At 44.0% G+C, this 18,130-nt stretch overlaps 1 protein-coding gene across 1 annotated transcript in view; it reads left to right on the top strand.

Annotated features, from left to right (window-relative positions):
- The window catches only part of ANTXRL (ANTXR like), a 66,372-nt gene that overhangs the window by 10,898 nt on the left and 37,344 nt on the right, over positions 1-18,130 (top strand). The window contains exons 2-11 of the mRNA XM_026112542.2: positions 1,839-1,910; positions 2,071-2,142; positions 4,139-4,220; positions 4,325-4,358; positions 6,414-6,493; positions 6,617-6,685; positions 6,901-6,981; positions 7,084-7,144; positions 14,124-14,222; positions 16,576-16,645. Coding sequence (XP_025968327.2) covers positions 1,839-1,910; positions 2,071-2,142; positions 4,139-4,220; positions 4,325-4,358; positions 6,414-6,493; positions 6,617-6,685; positions 6,901-6,981; positions 7,084-7,144; positions 14,124-14,222; positions 16,576-16,645 — 720 coding nt within the window. The remainder of the gene's footprint in view (positions 1-1,838; positions 1,911-2,070; positions 2,143-4,138; positions 4,221-4,324; positions 4,359-6,413; positions 6,494-6,616; positions 6,686-6,900; positions 6,982-7,083; positions 7,145-14,123; positions 14,223-16,575; positions 16,646-18,130) is intronic.

The raw sequence follows: 18,130 nt of genomic DNA, 5'->3' as shown, positions 1-18,130 counted from the left end.
GGAATGACAAGCTCAGAATGAAACTGAAAGTGACAAATCCAGGGAAGAAGGGGGAAAAAAAAAGGGGAGCTGTAAATGCATCTTGAATAGATCCAGGGAAAATCTGTTCGACTTTAGCCAATTTAGAGATTTAGTTTAGGACTTTCAGAAGAACCCAGGGGAACTCCAGGTTTTGCACTGCTTTGGATTCCTTTGAAAAAACAGCCCTTAAAGTACATACCTCATACGTGTGTGGATTATTTCTTAATGATGAGAAAAGGGCTTATTTGCTAGTAGTATTGCCACTTTTCATGGGCACTGTTCACGAATGTGTAAACGCGTCTCATCTGTTGCCTCGCATGTAAATGCGAGGCTGCACAGATCCAGACCCTCGGTGTGAGCAGTCCCCGGCGCTGTTACTCTCGCTGCCTGCCAGCGTGGTCGCCTTGCTCTTTGATAACCAGTTTCTTCTGCGAATGACTCACCAGTCCTCCAGAAGAGGAGGCATGTGAGCGCAGCCTTGCATAAGCGGGCCCCTTCTAGCCCCAGTGCTTCGGGGTTCCCTTTACGGTCAGGGTCCCTGTCTTCCCTCATCCCTCTGCCCCACCAGCACTGATGTGGGGCAGGCAAGGCCGTACTGTGTTGCTCGTGTGTGCTTGTGTGCACCGGTCTGTACCCCGGCCCCTGGGGTTGGAAGTGACCTGTGCAGGGCCACGTGGAAAGCCCAACTGGAGATGAGAATTATGATATGGGGAGGTATTTTCAGTGGTTTTTTTCATGCATTTACACAGAACAATGTTTAAGGGCAGTTAGAGGAAACCTCAGGTAGAAACGTAATGCTTTTTGCTTTACAGTGGTTACATGGGAGAAGTGTTTTAGTTCTGTGTCTAAGCCCTGTGACCCTTCTGCACATGCGGTTTTGTTCATATTTCTGCCTATCTCTGCTTGTGCCAAAGGCACAGGGTGCATGAGTTTGCCCACAAGAAAGGTGAAGAAGGAGCTGGTTTTTTGGTCATGTGTGTCAGCAACACCAGACCCCGAGGAGGGCTCTGAAAACCATTGATGGCTCATGCTTCATAGCCTTTTTAATGGTTTGGAAGTGTATGGCATAGACCCACCCAGGGGAAATCACCTGGCATTTACTGTAGAGTGCCTAAAATGTAAGATTGAAACAGAGGAAAGAAAGGGAAGTGCTAGTAATGCAATTTCATAGATTGGGATTGGGACCACAAACATGTAAACTTGTGCATGCAAATGAGTTGCCCAGGTTTTCTCAGGAAGTCTGTAACAGAGCCAGGGATTGACTTTCCAGAATGCTGGTCCAGTGTGTTAGCTATTAGCGTGGCCTTTCCCTTCTGAATTACTTCAAAAGCTTTCTCTTTTGTAACAAACAGTAATTCATGGAAACATTCACCCACGCATGCTGGGGAGAGTAGATCAGTCAAGACCTTTTGTGTGGTTGCGAGAGCAGAGCTGTGCTCTAGGAAAGTAAATAATCTGTTAGCGGATGATTTAGCAAAATCAAATAAAATGAATTAACCTGGAAGAAAATGTTTACATTTTTATGTTATAAAAGGAACAAAAGCACATCTACTGAACGTGTTTTAAAATCTTATGGTAAGTCACTTTGGACCTATTTCTGCTCTCAGTTGTGAGTTTTGTCATGATTATTTCTGTTGTTACAGCTCCAAACATGGTTGCATTAGAAGCCTTAAGAGAGTTAGATGCTTGATCTCCATAGACCTTTACTGAAGTTGTGTCTTTATTCACCTTTAGAATATCCTAGCCTAAAAATCAGAGTGATACAGGTGGTTCACTGTGGAATAAGATGAACATAATAAATTCTATGTTGTATGCAGGTCTGGAAGTGTCAGAAACCATTGGACAGAGATTTACTCTTTTGTGGAAAGTCTGGCTGAGAAGTTCATAAGGTAAAGTTCTCCTGGGATGAGATTTTAACTATATGTATGTGTGTGTGTGTATATGTGTATATATAAAAATATGTATGTATATATATTCATTGCTTCTTAGCAAATGAAGTTCTACTGAAGTGATGTGTGTGTGACATGGATCTGGCTTGTTCTATTGCAGTCCGATGCTGCGCATGTCTTTCATCGTGTTTTCCTCACGAGGCACCACGGTCATGAAGTTAACAGAGAACAGGCAAGTACTTCACAGCTGTCACCCAGAAACGCCCTCCGTCCCCACTCGCCCAGACGCCGAGGGGCCACGAAGCTGGACCCTGGAGCTCGGTGGCAGCCTTCGGTGCGGCACCAGCTCAGGCACCGACGGAAGTCCTTCCCACGGTCTGCAGTTGGAAGAGGATTTAGGAGGCCTTTGGTCTGCCATTAACATTGTTTTCAGCCTTTTAGGGAGAAGGCAGCTTTGGACTCTCTGTTCTTCCCAGTGGTATTTCAGAGAGAAGCTGCATTTCCAGCTGAGGATCCATATTCGTGGACACCCTCAGTACCCCGGACTCATTCGTAAGGGTGGTTTCAGTTTAGGAGCGCCCTGCCTGTGGGTTGAGGTGCCCAGGGCAGTAAACCCGTGTCAGAGGGGCAGGGCCCCTGCCCACCCAAATGGGACTTTTAGGGGAAAGGAGGAGTCTGAGGCCGGAGCAAAATCCTTGCTGCCACCTTCACAACTAAATCTACTTTTTTTTTTTTTTTTTCCAGCTTATTTTGGACTTACTTTGCCTCATGTACCCAAGCCCCTGTCTTGGTGGTGCTCCTGCTTTCTAAGCATTTCCCTTAATTTCTGCTGAAAACCTTCATTTCTGCTGCTGTTTCCACTAGTGCCAGTGGGTGTCCATTATACTGTGCACCTTATAGAAGAGGGTTTAGAGCAGTCCTGAGAGCCCCCCAGCCCTCGTCCCTTGGTGCTCTGGGGCCTTGTCCCAAGCTGGAGACCCCGTGAGAGTCTTGGACTTCCCCTGGCTCTGCTGAGCTTTGGCTCAGGCACCATTTTGCAGCTTGGTGGCGGAGCTCGGCCTTGTTTACTCTTTCCAGGTGGATTTGCTCTTTGCAAGGTGAAAAGTGGTCAGTGACACTGTGGCAATATGTTGAAGCTGGTATTAAAATGTTCTCTGACCTAAACCTCTGTTCTCTGCATGGCTTTCCATGTGTGCCTTTTCAGCTTATTTTACACTTGGAAAGGGTAAATATGTGTTTCTTGCCCTAAGGACATCCCGCATCCCAGCCCCAAATTTTAAATTTTACCGTCACTCCATATATATGCCTGTTTCCTCTCTGATTGTGGTTGCACCATCCAAAATGCTCTGTTGCAAAAGGGAGCTTAGAGAGGCTGTCACTGCTATTTATTAATAAAATAAAATTCCACAATGTCTGAGGCTGATGTCTGGGTTTCCTGCATCTTGCCTATTGAATATTTGTTTCATGCTATGGTTGCCTTATTTGTATTCCATCAATATCTGAAAATTTTGCTAAGGATCAGAGTCTTTTAGTGATCGGCTTGGGGAAAATAAATATTAATTTCCCTGAGTGGTCCCCTTGGCTTAAGGGGATTTAACTGTGGAGTAAGAAGCTACGCATTGGCAGTCATGGTATCAAAGTCTGTCTATTGCCAGGGAACAGTCTGTGCCCAAGGAGCTTATAAATGGGAAAGAAGGTTGGTCAGCCCTGGTCTAGGATAGGAAATGCTTAGCATTCCCATCCTATTTTCATACCTTCTGGCCTCTGTCTTTATAATAGAAAAGTTGTGATCCCAGCTGTCCTGAAGATTGTTTGAATCATGAGTTTTTATTTGTCTCATTGTCATGACAGGGCCATCAGCTTTTAAATCCTCATTCCATCTGCAGTTTGTCAGAGTTTATATCTGGCATTTGTTTTAATTCAGTCTTATCCCTGCTGACAGTATACCAGAAAGAGGGAGGGCCAGAACTGCCCCCTTAAGATGCATTTACCCTGATGTTGTATCCTATGTCCAGTTCTGTGCTCCCATGGGTGCTTGGCTGATCTCAGAGTTGTGGTTTTTGAAACATCTTGGTTTTACCAATCCTTTAGCTTGTGTGTTTGCATTCTGTGCAATTTATTGAAGGGGCTCATAATCTAGATGTATTACAGGAATATCTCAAAGCAGCAAAAAAGTAATTTTAATAAAAGTTCTTTCTCCTGTTTTTTTCTATTTTTTTTATCCAAAGGGAAGCCATAAGACGGGGGCTTGAGATTCTTCAGTACGAAGTGCCTGGAGGAGACACCTTCATGCATGAAGGATTTAAAAGGGTACGCGTCACAGTACCTCCTTTTCTTTGATTTATACTTATAAACTTTGCTTTGCTTACTGCTGCTGTACTCAAGAGCTAACAATGTTCTACACTTTATTGCAGGCAAATGAGCAGATTTACCATGAAACCTATGGAGGTAGGCATTGCATGTCCCTGATGTCATGTATCTGCATTGAAAAAACAGGGTGGTAGAGTTTTTTATATGACCTGCAGTAAACCCGCTGAAAGCAGCGCTGGAGAAGGAGCTGGTGTTGCACAATCGTTACATTCCATTGCACTGCAGTCCGGCTTTCGCATGGGTGATTCATGGTTTATTAAGACCAGAGGAGACCATTGCCATCACAGATCTGACCCAGTGCGGAACACAAACCAAAGCATTGTAACCAGAATTGCCTGTGCTGCACCCAGAGGACAGGAATACCGGGATTTTCAGGCCTCATTGTGTCTCGAGGCGCCCAGCCTTGTCTGTCTCGTGCACCCAAGTTCTCATTCAGTTTGGTGTCAGTATGAATGTGACCAGCTGGAGATCTTGCATCAGTATGAATGGTTTGTGAACAGATTATCAGTCTCCATAATGTACATTTTCCCTAAATTTCAAGGGGAAAATATATATTTTGTTCTGTTTTGTTTTTCCCTATGTAAAAAGAGGACCTGACTAGTTAAACTGAATGCTTTCTGCCTGGCTTATAACTTGGGATCAGGTTGTTCTCATTTGTGGGCTGATGGTCTCTTTGGAAGATGCAGAAACGGGTCAGTGCCTTTAATAGAGTAGGTTGTGAGTGTGGAGTCTTCAGCAGCAACTCTTTTGTGTGACTTCTCAGGCATTTCTGCCAGAAAAAGCAAGAGTTCTGAAGTCCAGTTGAAAATTATTTTACCTCTCCATAACAGATGACTTAGAGAATATACTTGCTATCAGCTAATTAGGAAAGAGAAAGCAGTAGGTGAGCTCTGAATTTATAAAATAAAATATCAGGAAAGAAACAATTGTTCAAAAGAAAGCAAAATAAAAAGAGCTCCAATACTGAAGCTTTTTAAAAGCATCCTGAACAGAAAAAATGAGGAATACAGGAATGAGGAATACAGGAATCAAAGTGCCCCTCAATCCTTTCCCAGTTGCAGGTCATTTTTTAAGGCTTTATGTCTGTGTCTGATGTGACATGGGAAGAACTGCATGGCATAAGAAACCTGTCAGAAATCATCAGTCTTTAATTTCAGACAGTATGGGGAAAGACACTTGAAATTGTAACAAATTATTTTGAAAAAATAACAAATACTTCCCTGGAAGTAAGATGTATCTATATTAGCTGCTTTGCTTAAAAGCTGTATTGAAGCAGAATGGTTGATTAAACCATATTTTGCATATTAATTGGGGTTAATTTTGTTAACGTTTTGCAATTTTATAGGTAATATTGTGCTATATACTGCATTACTTAAACTTATTATCCGAAGTCTATCCAACCTTTTCATTTAAGCTTAGGTGGGACATAAGATGGCTTGTCGGTGCCAGGCAAGACAGGCGAATTTTATCCAATAGAGCTGATCGTGCATTTTTCACACGCTCAGAATTCCCATGAACGTCACTGGCCATTTTTGTAGCTCAAGAGGTGTAGGACTGAACACCCTATGGAAGCACCCCTTCCTGCCATGTTCAGCAGGATTGCTCCTTGAAGACCTACGGGAGAAGCAGATGAGATGGCAGGAACGTTTCTTTCGCAGAGGTCTCCACTGCTGCTACTCTCTGGCATTTCTGGGCATGGGTTTTGTAGAGCAGTGGGGAAGGGGAGTGGGGCAGACCTCTGCTTTGGAGATCCTTTCTTTCATTTCTCCATGCAAAGAGTCTAGGTGTAATCTTGGGTAGAAAGGAGGGGTGACCTGTGGGTGCAGGTGCTGTCTTACACTGGACAGTGAAGCTTGTGCACGGACCTGAGTAGAGCTGCGCTCCTCCTTTGGTGCTGTTTCCACAGTGAAAATGCACAGGTTTTGGAGTATTGCATGCTCTTATGCATCTGACCTTCAGTTGGGGTAGATTAGTGCATCTTCAGTGAGGACGATGCAAGTCAGGCTGAGGATCTGGCCTTGTGATTCTCTTTGTTTGTCAGCAAAAAGGCATGCATCACCTCAAACTTACTGTATCATTGCTAAATCTTGTGTCATCCATATGCAGTCTAACTGTTAACTGTCATCCATACAGGAGTTCGAACTGCTAGTGTGATTATTGCTCTGACGGATGGAGAATTGCAAGACGTTCAGTTTTATTATGCAGAACAAGAAGTAAGTCACCTTCACATTCACCTAAACTGTTTTATGTCAAACCTGTAAGCATTTACTGTTGGCTCCACTGCTTATATGGCTTTGTATTTAATGGGGTTTTTTTTCTTTTTTTTTTACATTTAGGCCAACAGAGCGAGAAGCTTTGGGGCTATTGTTTACTGTGTAGGAGTGAAAGATTTCAATGAAACACAGGTAATTTTGAATCTGGTTTGCTTGCTTGGTTCTTGTTCAATTTTTCTGTTATGCTCCTGCAGAAGGAACAGCATCAGATGAAGGCATTTATTTAATTACTTAAGGCATAAATCATTTTGTGTCAGTATGATGTCTTTTTAGCAAGTATGAAACAGCCCAGTTTTACCCACTGTAATTTTATTTTCCTCATGATTTATGATTGTCTGTCTTTGCAGCTGTCAACAATTGCTGACAGCATCGATCATGTTTTCCCAGTAACGGGAGGCTTTTATGCCCTGAGAGGAACCATTGATTCGGTAAGTTGGGTATTTTGAAACCTAGAGAAGGACGCTCTTTTCTGTCTTAATAAAGCGTAGTTAAAAATGGTTATCAAAAATGCCATTATCTCAATCTTCTAGATTCTCAAGAAGTCTTGCATTGAGATCCTAGCCGCTGAACCATCAAGTGTTTGCGCAGGGGGTAAGTTTGTAAAATGGCATGAGGAGGCAAATACATAACAACGATAAAGTGTCAGCAGTGACCTGGTGGTATCAGAGCTGAAGCCCGTGGATGTGCTGGGAAGCCCCTTCAGGCAGCGGGTGAAGCCCTGCTTGTCCCCGGGAGCTCAGGAACGAACTTGCGCAAATATACATGTAGCCTCCCCAGCAAAACGTCCCTTGCAGAATTAACTGAGGAGCTTTGGGGAAGTTAGAGATACCATTTTTAAAAATATCCAAGAAAAACAGAAGCCAAAAATGAATAAGCTGTATTGCCAAAGATATCTTACTGTCTAAAGGTGGCAGCTCACAAATTTCTGGAAAGATTACGTTTCTTGGATCTGCTAGGACTTGTCAGCAGTTAGAACAGGATTTTGCAAAACACTCAGAGATGTTTCAGGTTTAGTGAACCAGGTATAATGAACTGCATAGGCCTAGATACCCGGCACATTTTCCAAAGTATTAGCGTTTTGCTTGTTTGCAATAAAGGAACTGTTAGTGGCTATGGTAAACGTGAAGAATCCCCAAAGGAGCTGTTGATAATTTCGTGCCTTTCATGTTTAGTATATTTAACTTGTATTTGTTCTGGTTTATGTTAGCAACTTGTTTGCTTTATTTTTGCCTATATAAAAGACTATTGCAGCAGAGTAAGAGTGCCACCATAAGTTTGCTGGAAGGTATAGTTTACAGCATGGTTATTTAGAGCTGATGTTCCTGTCTTGTGTTCATTTCCTTATACATTACAAAAGTGAGCACATATAAATAAAATAGCAATGATGCATGAAAGCTGACCTTGAACACTCAGATAAAAATAGGAGATTCAGAGGAAATCTAACAAAAATCACAGAGAAGAGACATTCTTTGCTCTTTATTTCCACGTCAGTCACACTATGATCTTGCCCTGAATATTTAAATTTAAAATGAAATATCCTAGTATCTTTTGAATTATTCCTAAAGATATTATTCTGGAATAGACATTTGTCATAAAATCTTATCTGTGAACAATTAAAAAAGGAAAAAAAATTGCTTTTGAAATCTCCTTGTAGAGTTGATCAAAAGTAAAGAAGCAATTTTAAAACTGAGATTTCAAACCTTTTTTTTTATATCATAGGGTTAATTTTTTTTCCCACTTTCTTATTATATACCAGACAATTTCTTTTGTGGAACATCTCATTGCAAGTTTTCTCATTTGGCAAAAATTGCTTTTAGCTAAATGAAAATGTCTGTAAATGCTCCAATAGTGACTTCAGTGTCTGTTGCAATATTATGAAGATGTCATTGAAAGCGTTGTTTCAAAAGATTTTTAATTTGAAAAGATTTTTCAAAAGTCTTAGAAAAAATACATCAGGAGAAGATTTACTTTTTAAAAATGGACAATGCTTCAGCAACAAGAACAAAATTTTTCTTTGAGAAAAGGGATCAACTTAATTTCTGATTTATGAGTTGTATCTTTTAGTGAGCTTGCTAAGTACCTAGGCAGTCGCAAGCATAATTAAAATGCACAAATGCATTTAAAATAGTTTCTTCTTCAAGATTTTTTTTTTTTTTTTTTTGCATCACTTGCATCTATAAAAGTTTTTCAGTGTCTTTATGGCTTTCAGTTGAGAGCAGTGCAAATACTGTGTCTTAACAGCCCACACCAGTTTCTGGATGTTGCTGCTGATTCAGCAAGATACCCAGGCACCTGCTGCACTGAAGCGCTGAGGTTTATTCTGTCCCCGTTCAGCGTCGCTGAAACAGCGGTGCCTGAGGCTTGGTGCTTGTGTGCCCGAAGGTTTGCTAATGGCAGCAGGGAACTTTAAGATAGGAGGAAGCCACAATTGCACCTCCGTGACTGGTGCATACTGTCTGTGTGGGCTAAATGGTCTTTGATGCCGGGAGTCAGGCCTGTAATAGTTCTTTTATTAATAGCCTGGTCCTGCCAGCTGCCTTCTGAAATGAACTCCTGCGGGGGTTTTAGAAGCATGAGGCCGCAAACACTTACGCTTGTGCTTGGCTTTATTATCCTGAGTAAGCCCATTTACTTCAACATAGCGAGAGGTTCATCTCTACAGCTGTGCACACCACTGGTTCGTGGAGGGAGTCTGCTTGGACTGAACAACTTTTCTCATGGAACGTGAATCTGGGTCCTGAATCCAGTTCACTGGACAGTCAAATGTAGTTCAGCTCTAAATGTAGTGTGATTTGTGTAGTTTGCTATTCAAGCTTTAACACAGGAAAGTACTGAAGCATATGGAGTCATCTAAGAATTTTGATGTATTCTAAATTTAGGTAATGATTTAATGTAGTTTGGTAATAGATTAGATAATAAATAAGAAATATCTAATAATAGATAAGAAATATCATATGGTTATTGAATGCTATATATAAATGTATATATTGTACATTTAGAGCTAGCTGAAAATTAGAGCATGACTTTTCTGGAAGTTTAGTATTCCACTCCTCTTTTTTTCTAAATTAAGAATCTTATTAGCATTTAGAAAAATATGTAATTGAAATTTGCGTTTCAAAATGGTGATGAAAAATATGAAAACATCAATATGTGCGTAAAATCAGGATCAGCTCTGACATTTGTCCATAGAGAGGGTATATATGTGAAATACATCAAGTGCTTGTCTATATATATGCCTATATTTCTCTAGGTACGTGTGTGAGTGCATATGCTCCTAGCTTTGAATTTTTGGAAGAGGGCCATACACCTTGACATTGCCCAGCAAAGCACTTGCTTTTTTACAGCCTTGAATTGTGGATCTGTCTGTGCGTTTTGTATGAAACTTATCTGTGTAAGGAGGTGATGATCAATTTGGATTCTGTTGAGCATCATTACTGTTTTTTTGTAATCTGGTATGAGAGTACAAAGGTTGCGTTACTCGGTGGAAATCAGTCTTGATTTGGAGTTAGAACCGGCTCTGACCTACTCATTGTAAATCATTCCTGCAACTCATAATTACCTCTGTGTTGGTAATTACTGGTGATTGCAGCTTCATTTTTGATTTGCCAGAGGTGTAGTAAATTGCTGATGAAACTACTTCCATGCGGTTGTAGCTGAATTAGGACAGCTCCAATTGGGACACTGGCTCTGTGTGACGAAGCTATCTGGAGAGTCTGCTTACAAATTGATCTAGTCGAGTTATGACAGTTATCTGATGCTTAATGCCTTTTGACCCTGCAAATTTGTAGTCCCCGATGTGGAGAAACGTACTTGGGTCCTTTCTCTTCCCTCTGATTTAAAGTGACCAAGACATGCAGCCTGTAAACAGGCTATCAGTGCAGAATTGGAGGTGCCTCGTATCCCGTTTGACAGCATCATTGCTTTGATTACGCTTACGGTACACAGACGTGATTGAAAGGTTTTGCTGGATGTGGCATCCTAGTGGCCACATCAAGCACCAGGTGTGGATGCAAGCCGTCAGCTTCTCATCAGAGTCACAGAAGCGGAGCCGACAGCACAGCCAGCGCACACCAGCTTCAACCTACCATCTCGCTGCCAGCACTGCCCGGTTGTTTCTGTGCTGACCTTTTTCCCTTCGCTGTCTTGTCAAAAGCTACAATCTACGATCTGACAATAACTAAGGAAGAAAAGGACGCAGCCAGAGCCAGGGCGCAAAATTAAATAGAATTAGCCATTTCAACAGACCATCATCCGGAACGTATTAATGCTCCAGAGCATTTGAAGGGGCAGACTTTTTAATAGCAACAACCAAATCCAGTACCAGCTATTCACATTTTCATGCAAGCCTGGTATTGAAACTATATTGTCAGTTTGTGTTGGCAGACAGGTTATTGCAAAGGAGATGTTCTCCTTTCACAACTGACTGTGCAGAGTGGTGATGATAGTGAAAAGAAGGGCAGGAGAAATAAATTATCTTGACAAGACTGAAGTTCTGGGTGCAGCTTTTATCTTGGATGTTCTGTGCTGAAAGTCTTTGATTTGCTGCATCTTTTTAAAGCCACTGAAATAGCTAAAAGCCTTTGGCTGCTGCCTTTTAAGACCATTATTTCAGGGGCGGAAAAAAAAAAGTCTAACTTTTACTTCAGCAAGCTGCTTTTGTGTAAAACTGAGACAAAAAGAAATGATCATCTTAGCTGGGTGATTATGTTGCTGTGGAGTGGGCTGGCTAAAAAATTCCAGCGCAACGCGCAGTTGCAACCAAATAGTTCTGGTAGGTGAACATCAGCCAAGCTCGCGCTGGGGGCCAGCCATTGCTGTCAGCTCTGCTGGCGGAAAAGGGATGCTGATCAAGAACAACTCTCAGGATGTCAGTTGAGTTAAATGTGGAGTGGCTCAAGGCATGAATCAGACTTGGAGCAGCTCCAGATTTATCCTGGAGTAAGAAGCAGCTGAATTTACCATACAATCCACTTTTATTTGTTTAAAGAAGTGCATGCCTCCTCCCCCCAGTGGGAACCAGGAAGTATAGCCCTTCCCTTAATAAACGGGCCAAATTTTGATATTAGTTTTGTGTGCTTGGCTCTTGGCACGCTCCGATCATCTTTCTTCAGCAAAGTGCCAAAGCATATGTTTCACTTTAATATGCACTCCAGCAGACGTTTTCTTTTTCCCTCCCAAACTATCTTTTCAGATACCCGCCTTCCCTGCAGCCTGCGCTGCTTCGGAGCATTGCTCTAAGGACAAGTTACCATGTGGAAAACTGGAGTGTGGGTTTGCAGTGCCTGATCACAGCTTCTCTTGCGCATGTCTGTGCCCCGTTTGCCCTGAGTGCTAAAGTCGCATTAGACTTTGATGTAGTGAGACTGTTTTTGGCAAGAACAAGGTGTTTGTATGGAAAAGTTAAAGCGCTCCACATCCTCATGCTAACTTGCCTTGCAGTGACTTGACTGCAGAGCAGGCAGACTAAGCTTAATATGTATTCAGGCACCTTTGATGGGCCTCATATTGTGTTTTCCAATAACAGTCCTTCATCCAAAGCATACAAATACTGTGGCAGAGCATCATATGAAATGATGTCAAGAGCTAGATCTCACTTATATCACTATAAATCAGGTACTGCACTTCTCAATCCTATTAGAGTTGTTTTCCTCTCATTTATAGTATTTTGGCCTGAGTATAAGTGATAATATGTGTGGACTTGTTTGTCGTTTTAATTGTTGCTAGTCGAGAACTTCTCTGCGGTTTATTCTGACTTTCATCTCTGTAACTGGAAGATTAACTATTCCCAGAGGTATTGTGCTGGTGTTTGATGTGAGGAGAGAGTCAGGTCTCAAACGCTGCTCAGAAGCTGGTGTAAGTGAGCCCTGTGGAGGAAATGGATTCAGCTACAGTATGAGATTTCTGTATAGAAGTGTAACCTGTTTTTGGCTTTGCCTTGCTGTGTGGCGTGGGTCACAGCTGGTTTCTTGCATGTAGCATGGAAGAGAGATTCAGAAAAGCACTTAGAACAGAACAAATTCGTAATGTGACTTTCTGTCTGCCTGCATTGAAGATGTTAGCTCTGTGGTCAACGTAGCAGCTATGGTTTATTTTGTGACCTAGAGGGAAATTCCCACTGCCATTTCCCCTTCTGGCTACCTTTCATGCCCAGCTTGGCAATTCTGGGCTGGTCCCAAGAGGAGGCCTCCTCCTGTGGCTGTACCAGATGGCAACTGTGATGCTGTGCCAAGTTCACCTCTACCAAATACGATGGGAAGAGTGGCAGATGGATGTATTGTCCTGTTATCAGAGATCTAAGGAGAATGTTATCCATATAGTTTTAGAAGTTTACTGTGAAGAAGCTGAGAAACAAAGTCAGCTTTCTTAATACCTTCTTCCTTAAATTACCTTTCCCACCTCTTACCTGTCCTGGCTACACTGACTCCAGGTGTGGCTTCATGACTGACATAAGCTCAGCCAGTGCTACCAGCACTCATGGTGTCTCTGCCTGCTCCATCCACCTGCATGTTTCTGTTCCCAGCAGTTGTTCAACCAGCCAGATCATCTTACTGATCTCTCTGGCAACAGAGGGTTATTTTTCAGGAGCTTGAACAAGCTCACTCTACAGTGGCAGGATCAGTGGTGCCAGCAGAGGGAGGGGATGTGCAGCTGGGACCTCACTTCTGACAGTGGCATTCCCAGATTGGCGTTGCCTAGATGTCAAACTGCTCTGTCAGTAGAAAAACCATTGAAAGCTTGGCTGAAAAGTCAGAGGAGGCTTTTCCTACTTGAATGAACAAATTACAATTCCTTATCACAGGAACAACAGAAATTGCAGGTGTCTCCCTTGCCTCCATCCGGGCTGAGCCAGCAGAAGCTCAGGAGCAGCTGGAGGGCTGGCTGAGCCAGCGCTTGCTCTCTGGCCAGCAGGCAGCCAGAGGAGGTCTGATGTGGTGGGTCTCTTCTTGTGCCATGTTTCTGCCACTGGGGTGGGGGCCAGGAGGAAGAGCATGAAGAAAATGGCGGTTCCTAATTCCTTAGCAACTCCCATGTGTTAGCATGGACGTGCACCGGCTCAGCTCTTGTATGGGCAGAGATTGCGTTACTCTAGGGTTGGTACCGGATGCAAAGCCTTCCTCTCCAATTCACTGGGAGGTGAGGAGGGGAGTCCATCTTTGTCCTTCTCTGTCCGAACGAGCTCCTGCTGAGATGCAAGTGAGACCTGCTGGGGAGATTAGAGCATGGTTAGCATGGGTGTCTGGCCTGAAAGCAGAGGAGAAACCACAAGATGACATGAGCCGAGTCAGGCTCATAGTATTACCATGCTATCTTTTAATTAAGGTGCTGAGGCCCTGCGAGATGCTGCAGGGGCAACCTTGAGACAAATGCCACTCTGAAGTGCCAGCACCACTATGGCACTCTGGGCCTTTGCAGTTGAATATTGCGAGGGTCAATGTGAATCTTTTGGTTTGGACATTGGGTGGAAAGCAGCCATGGTCACATTGTATTTCAGATCACTCTGGAAGGAAATGCTGTATTAGAGGGGTAAAGTTTGCTTTTTTTCGTAACTCTCTCTTATTTATCCTCACAGAATCCTTTCAAGTTGTGGTAAGAGGCAACGGCTTTTATCATGCAAGAAACATCGACCAGGTACTCTGCAGCTTCAAGCTCAATGACAGCCTTACCATCAGTAAGTTTGCAGGCCAGTGGGAGCCAGTGCCCCATGTGGTGGTGTCACCTCATGGGACACAGCCTTCCTCCCATCCAAGCTGGGGAGTCTTTGCGCTGGGTGTGGGGGAGCTGGGTAGGAAATTACACCTAACAGAAGTTTGAAATCCATCCCCGTTTAATCCTCTGACCTGTGAGCACTGCGTTGTGAGGGCTTGTGGGGCACGTTCTGCTGCACGGTGAGTTGCGGCCTTATTGTAACGGTTCAGATGGGTGATGTATACAACCAGTGGGGATTGGGTATCAGGTTTTAAGAGGGAGGAATAATATGGCTCCCTATTCCCTTGTTCATCACCAGTTTAAACAAAATAACAACAAGGCTATCGCGATCCTCTGGTGATATGTTCAAACTGATTCAGGAGATACTTGCCATAAAGCAGGGCCCTTCCAGGCCTGCTCTGTTGCTCTAGGCTGCAAGTCCCTGGTCTCGTCGTAGAGAGCCTGTAACACGGAAACGCATTGTAATTGTTGTACTAAACAGAGGCTTTTGTTTCCTGCCTCAGCAGCCAGGCAAAGGACTGAAAGGCCAAAAGAGATTGAGTGTCCAATTTCTCAGCAGTCTCTTATTCCCAAGCAGCAGTGTATGTCTGGCAGGGTAAAGCATGGTGTGGGGAGGGGAACTTTGCTCTTTTTCTGTATATGCTACCCTTGTTGGCTGAGCACAGTAGGGGCTTTTATATTCTGTTGCGGTCAGTCTGGTGCCTTCCCTAGCAGTGAATTCACTTTCAAGAAGGAGCACATGAATTGCTCCTTCATTTCCCATCCTGGCTGCCTACATGGAGGCTGCATTAAATAAACTCTGGTGGTCTCATTCTCATTCCGCTTACAGACGCCCTCTGCCAGAGGTTTGTTTCTTCTGGTTTACCAGGTAGCCAGACTTCAAGGTTTTTCTTCATTGTCCCTATCCCAAAAGCACCTTGACTGGATTTTGCACGGGCAGTGCTAGGGCTGACCTGCCTTTCGAAGTACAGAAGAGGAAAACTACCCTGAGTCCACATCTCTTCCATGCTTTGTTTTCCTTGGGTTAGGTGTACAACAGCTGTAATCTGATGTTATGATGAGACTCTGATCTGTGCCGGCCGGCTTTTTGCCCTCAGGTTGGCCCTAAACTCACCAGTATAGCTTCCCTGCTTTAGCAGAGATGAGGATGTGGAAATGAGTTTTGTCTTCACGTGTGGTTGGGTGGGTGAAGCACAAAGCAGCAAGGAGCAACTCTTAAGTTTTGTTGCTTGAGTTTCTTTTTCCCTGGACAGGAAGAGTAATCAAGTCTCTACAGTACACATAAGCTGACAGCTTTTACCCACCCTAAATTCCCATGGGGTAGACTGTTGTGGACCTGCTGGCTGGGTTGACTCCTCGCTGTCTCTCTGACATGCACCTTGGCTGCTTTGCTGGGCCATTCAGAGCTCAGCCGTAGTCACAGCAGTGACCTGCTCTGCTCTCGTGCCTCTACCACACGCTTCTGGTGGGATGTATCACTGAAAGGTACAACGGAGGACCATTGCTGGGCCTCCCCTCTGCGTTCAGGGGCCTTGGCTTTGTGGGTGTGAGTTTAGGAAGTGACAGGGTAAGCACTGCTGACTCTTGGAGCAGCAGAGTGCAAGGAGGCAGCAAAGCACCTACTGCCTTGCTTTTGGCTCTGCCTGTGCTGGACCCCTGGAAGGCAGGGCTGGCTGCAGGCGCTGCTGCTGCAGAGGGAGAGCTGGGGATGGAAGAGGCAGCAGCTACTGCAGGATGGGTCCTTGTGGTAAGAGCAGTCCTGGCCCCATGCTGCTTGTCTGCAATGTATGACCCTCTATGGCTTTTTCTCCCGTCTCTCCACTTCAGCTTCACCCCTTCTCTGTCCTTCCTTTTCCTGGGGCTCAGACAACCCAGCCTTTGCCTTTTCTCTTTGTGTGTGTATTTGGAGGTGGGTAAAGTTAAATTGTGCCTGTGCTTCTGAGAAGCTTTGAGCCACCCCTGGGGTCAGAGTATTTGCTATGAGTAAAGTTTGGGTCCACTTTTCAGATAGACAAGAGGAGTGTTACAGAGCCAAGTACTGGGATGACTGTTCCTGTTGATACCGGTATAACATTAGAAGGCTAGAAATGCCACCGCTAGGAAATGGAAGAATATCACTGTCCCTGACAGCAGTTATCAGCCATTTTGAAGTCAGCTTTGAGTAAGCAGTACTACTGGGGAATATTGACACTTGCCCATATGCTGAATTAATCTGTGGCCCTCATTGATATTGATGTAGGCATTTCTCCAGGGGGTGGCCTGCTTGAGACGGTTTCTGTTTTACTTCTCTTACAGTAATTTTTATTTCTTTTCAGATGAAAAGCCAACCATTGTTCATGATACTTATTTGCTTTGTCCTGCCCCAGTGATAGAAGATGCTGGACAGTAAGTATTGTTTTCCAGCAAATGTTAGGAGAGAGGGGATTTCTGGATGAGGAAGTCGTTACTAAGCCAAAGGCTCAGAATTTTGCCCAAAGTGCCCAGCTAAGAAGACTTACTTGTGGTAGGAATAGAGCCATCCCTTACGTGCCAAATCCTTTCCTAGTATGAGAAAGAATAGCCCCCGTGCTAGGCTGGGTCTTTGGCACTGCTTAATCAAAGGCCTTTTTGGATCATGTCCCCATATTGTGGTCGTGCAGCACTGGGAGTGAAGCTGGTGTGAATGGCAGCGTGATGCCAGTGGGTTTTTTTGTTTGTTTTTGTTTTTGTTTAGCTCTCTGGTGCTCTCAGCCAGTCTGGTACCCTCCTTGGAGCAGTGCTAGACAGAGCATACCATGCAGGAGGCAGGGGGTCAATACCTGCGTGTGTGGTTCTCGGGGTGGGGGGGAATATTGCAGCCACCTATATAGTTGTAGCTAAGGGAGAAAAAAGGGCTGGTCTTAAAACTTTCAGCTCTCATATCAACTGGGCCACAATCACGCTTGCATCTTCACGCCCATGTCATACTGTCCCTAGATATGCAGAGGTCTGCAGTGACTCAGTGTTGCTGTGTGTCAGGTCTCATTCTGCTTTATGGATGCTGATGGATGCTTGGATTGCCCTTTCTGTTGCATTCTGCCCAGAGCTTCAAACCTGCAGCAAAAACTGCAATACAGCAAATTTCAGGTGTTATTGCACTGCATCTCCGCAACTTCAGAGCTCCACTTGGATGGGACTTTCTAATAGGATATCTTGGAAGTCTACCCACATGACCTGGTGGTGTTGTGAGGCTGTCAGCTGTGAGGTGGAGAAAACTAGAGTAATGAGAAAGGTAGGGAGGAGTAGGTTTTGGATGCTGGTGGGGAAAATGGGAAGAGGAATTTTGAGTACACACACATGACTTCTCCTCTGTCCCTATCTCCCATTTTTCAGACCAAAAGAACTCTAAGCAAACTCTTGATTAAAAAGAAAAGAGATGCTTGATTTGAATTCCTTTGCTGCTGTTGTAGAAGTTGTTCCCTGTTTTTTGCCCTGCTCTGCTCTTGCTAGTGTTGGCATTTTTCAGCTATTTTAATCCACCAGGCTCCTGAGTGAGATGACACAAGACCATGACTTCCTCCGTAGTTATTTTTTGGGTGCTTAAATACTGTACTGAGGGCGAGATGGGAATGTTGTACTTGTAGGTAATTGTAGAGGGGAAAGTTTAAATAAGGCCACAAAGATGGCTTACAGCAGATGCCAGAATGGTGTAAATTCTCAGGCCCCTTCTATAATATTGGAGAATGACTGGAGCCAGATTTTTGCCTTAATTTCCCTGGCATTTCAGTGTTTTTCTCCAACCTCTGTGGAGGTGCTCTGGCTTTACCTGGATATAAAAGAAAACACAGTCTGTCTCTTTAAGCTGCAGAAGGTAGGCTTGCGGGGGGGGGGGGGGGGGGGGGGGGAGCGGGG

This window comes from Dromaius novaehollandiae, chromosome 6 (genome assembly GCF_036370855.1).
Source record: "Dromaius novaehollandiae isolate bDroNov1 chromosome 6, bDroNov1.hap1, whole genome shotgun sequence".
In the NCBI taxonomy this organism is placed as follows: domain Eukaryota; kingdom Metazoa; phylum Chordata; class Aves; order Casuariiformes; family Dromaiidae; genus Dromaius; species Dromaius novaehollandiae.
This window is presented reverse-complemented; position numbering and strand designations above follow the sequence as displayed.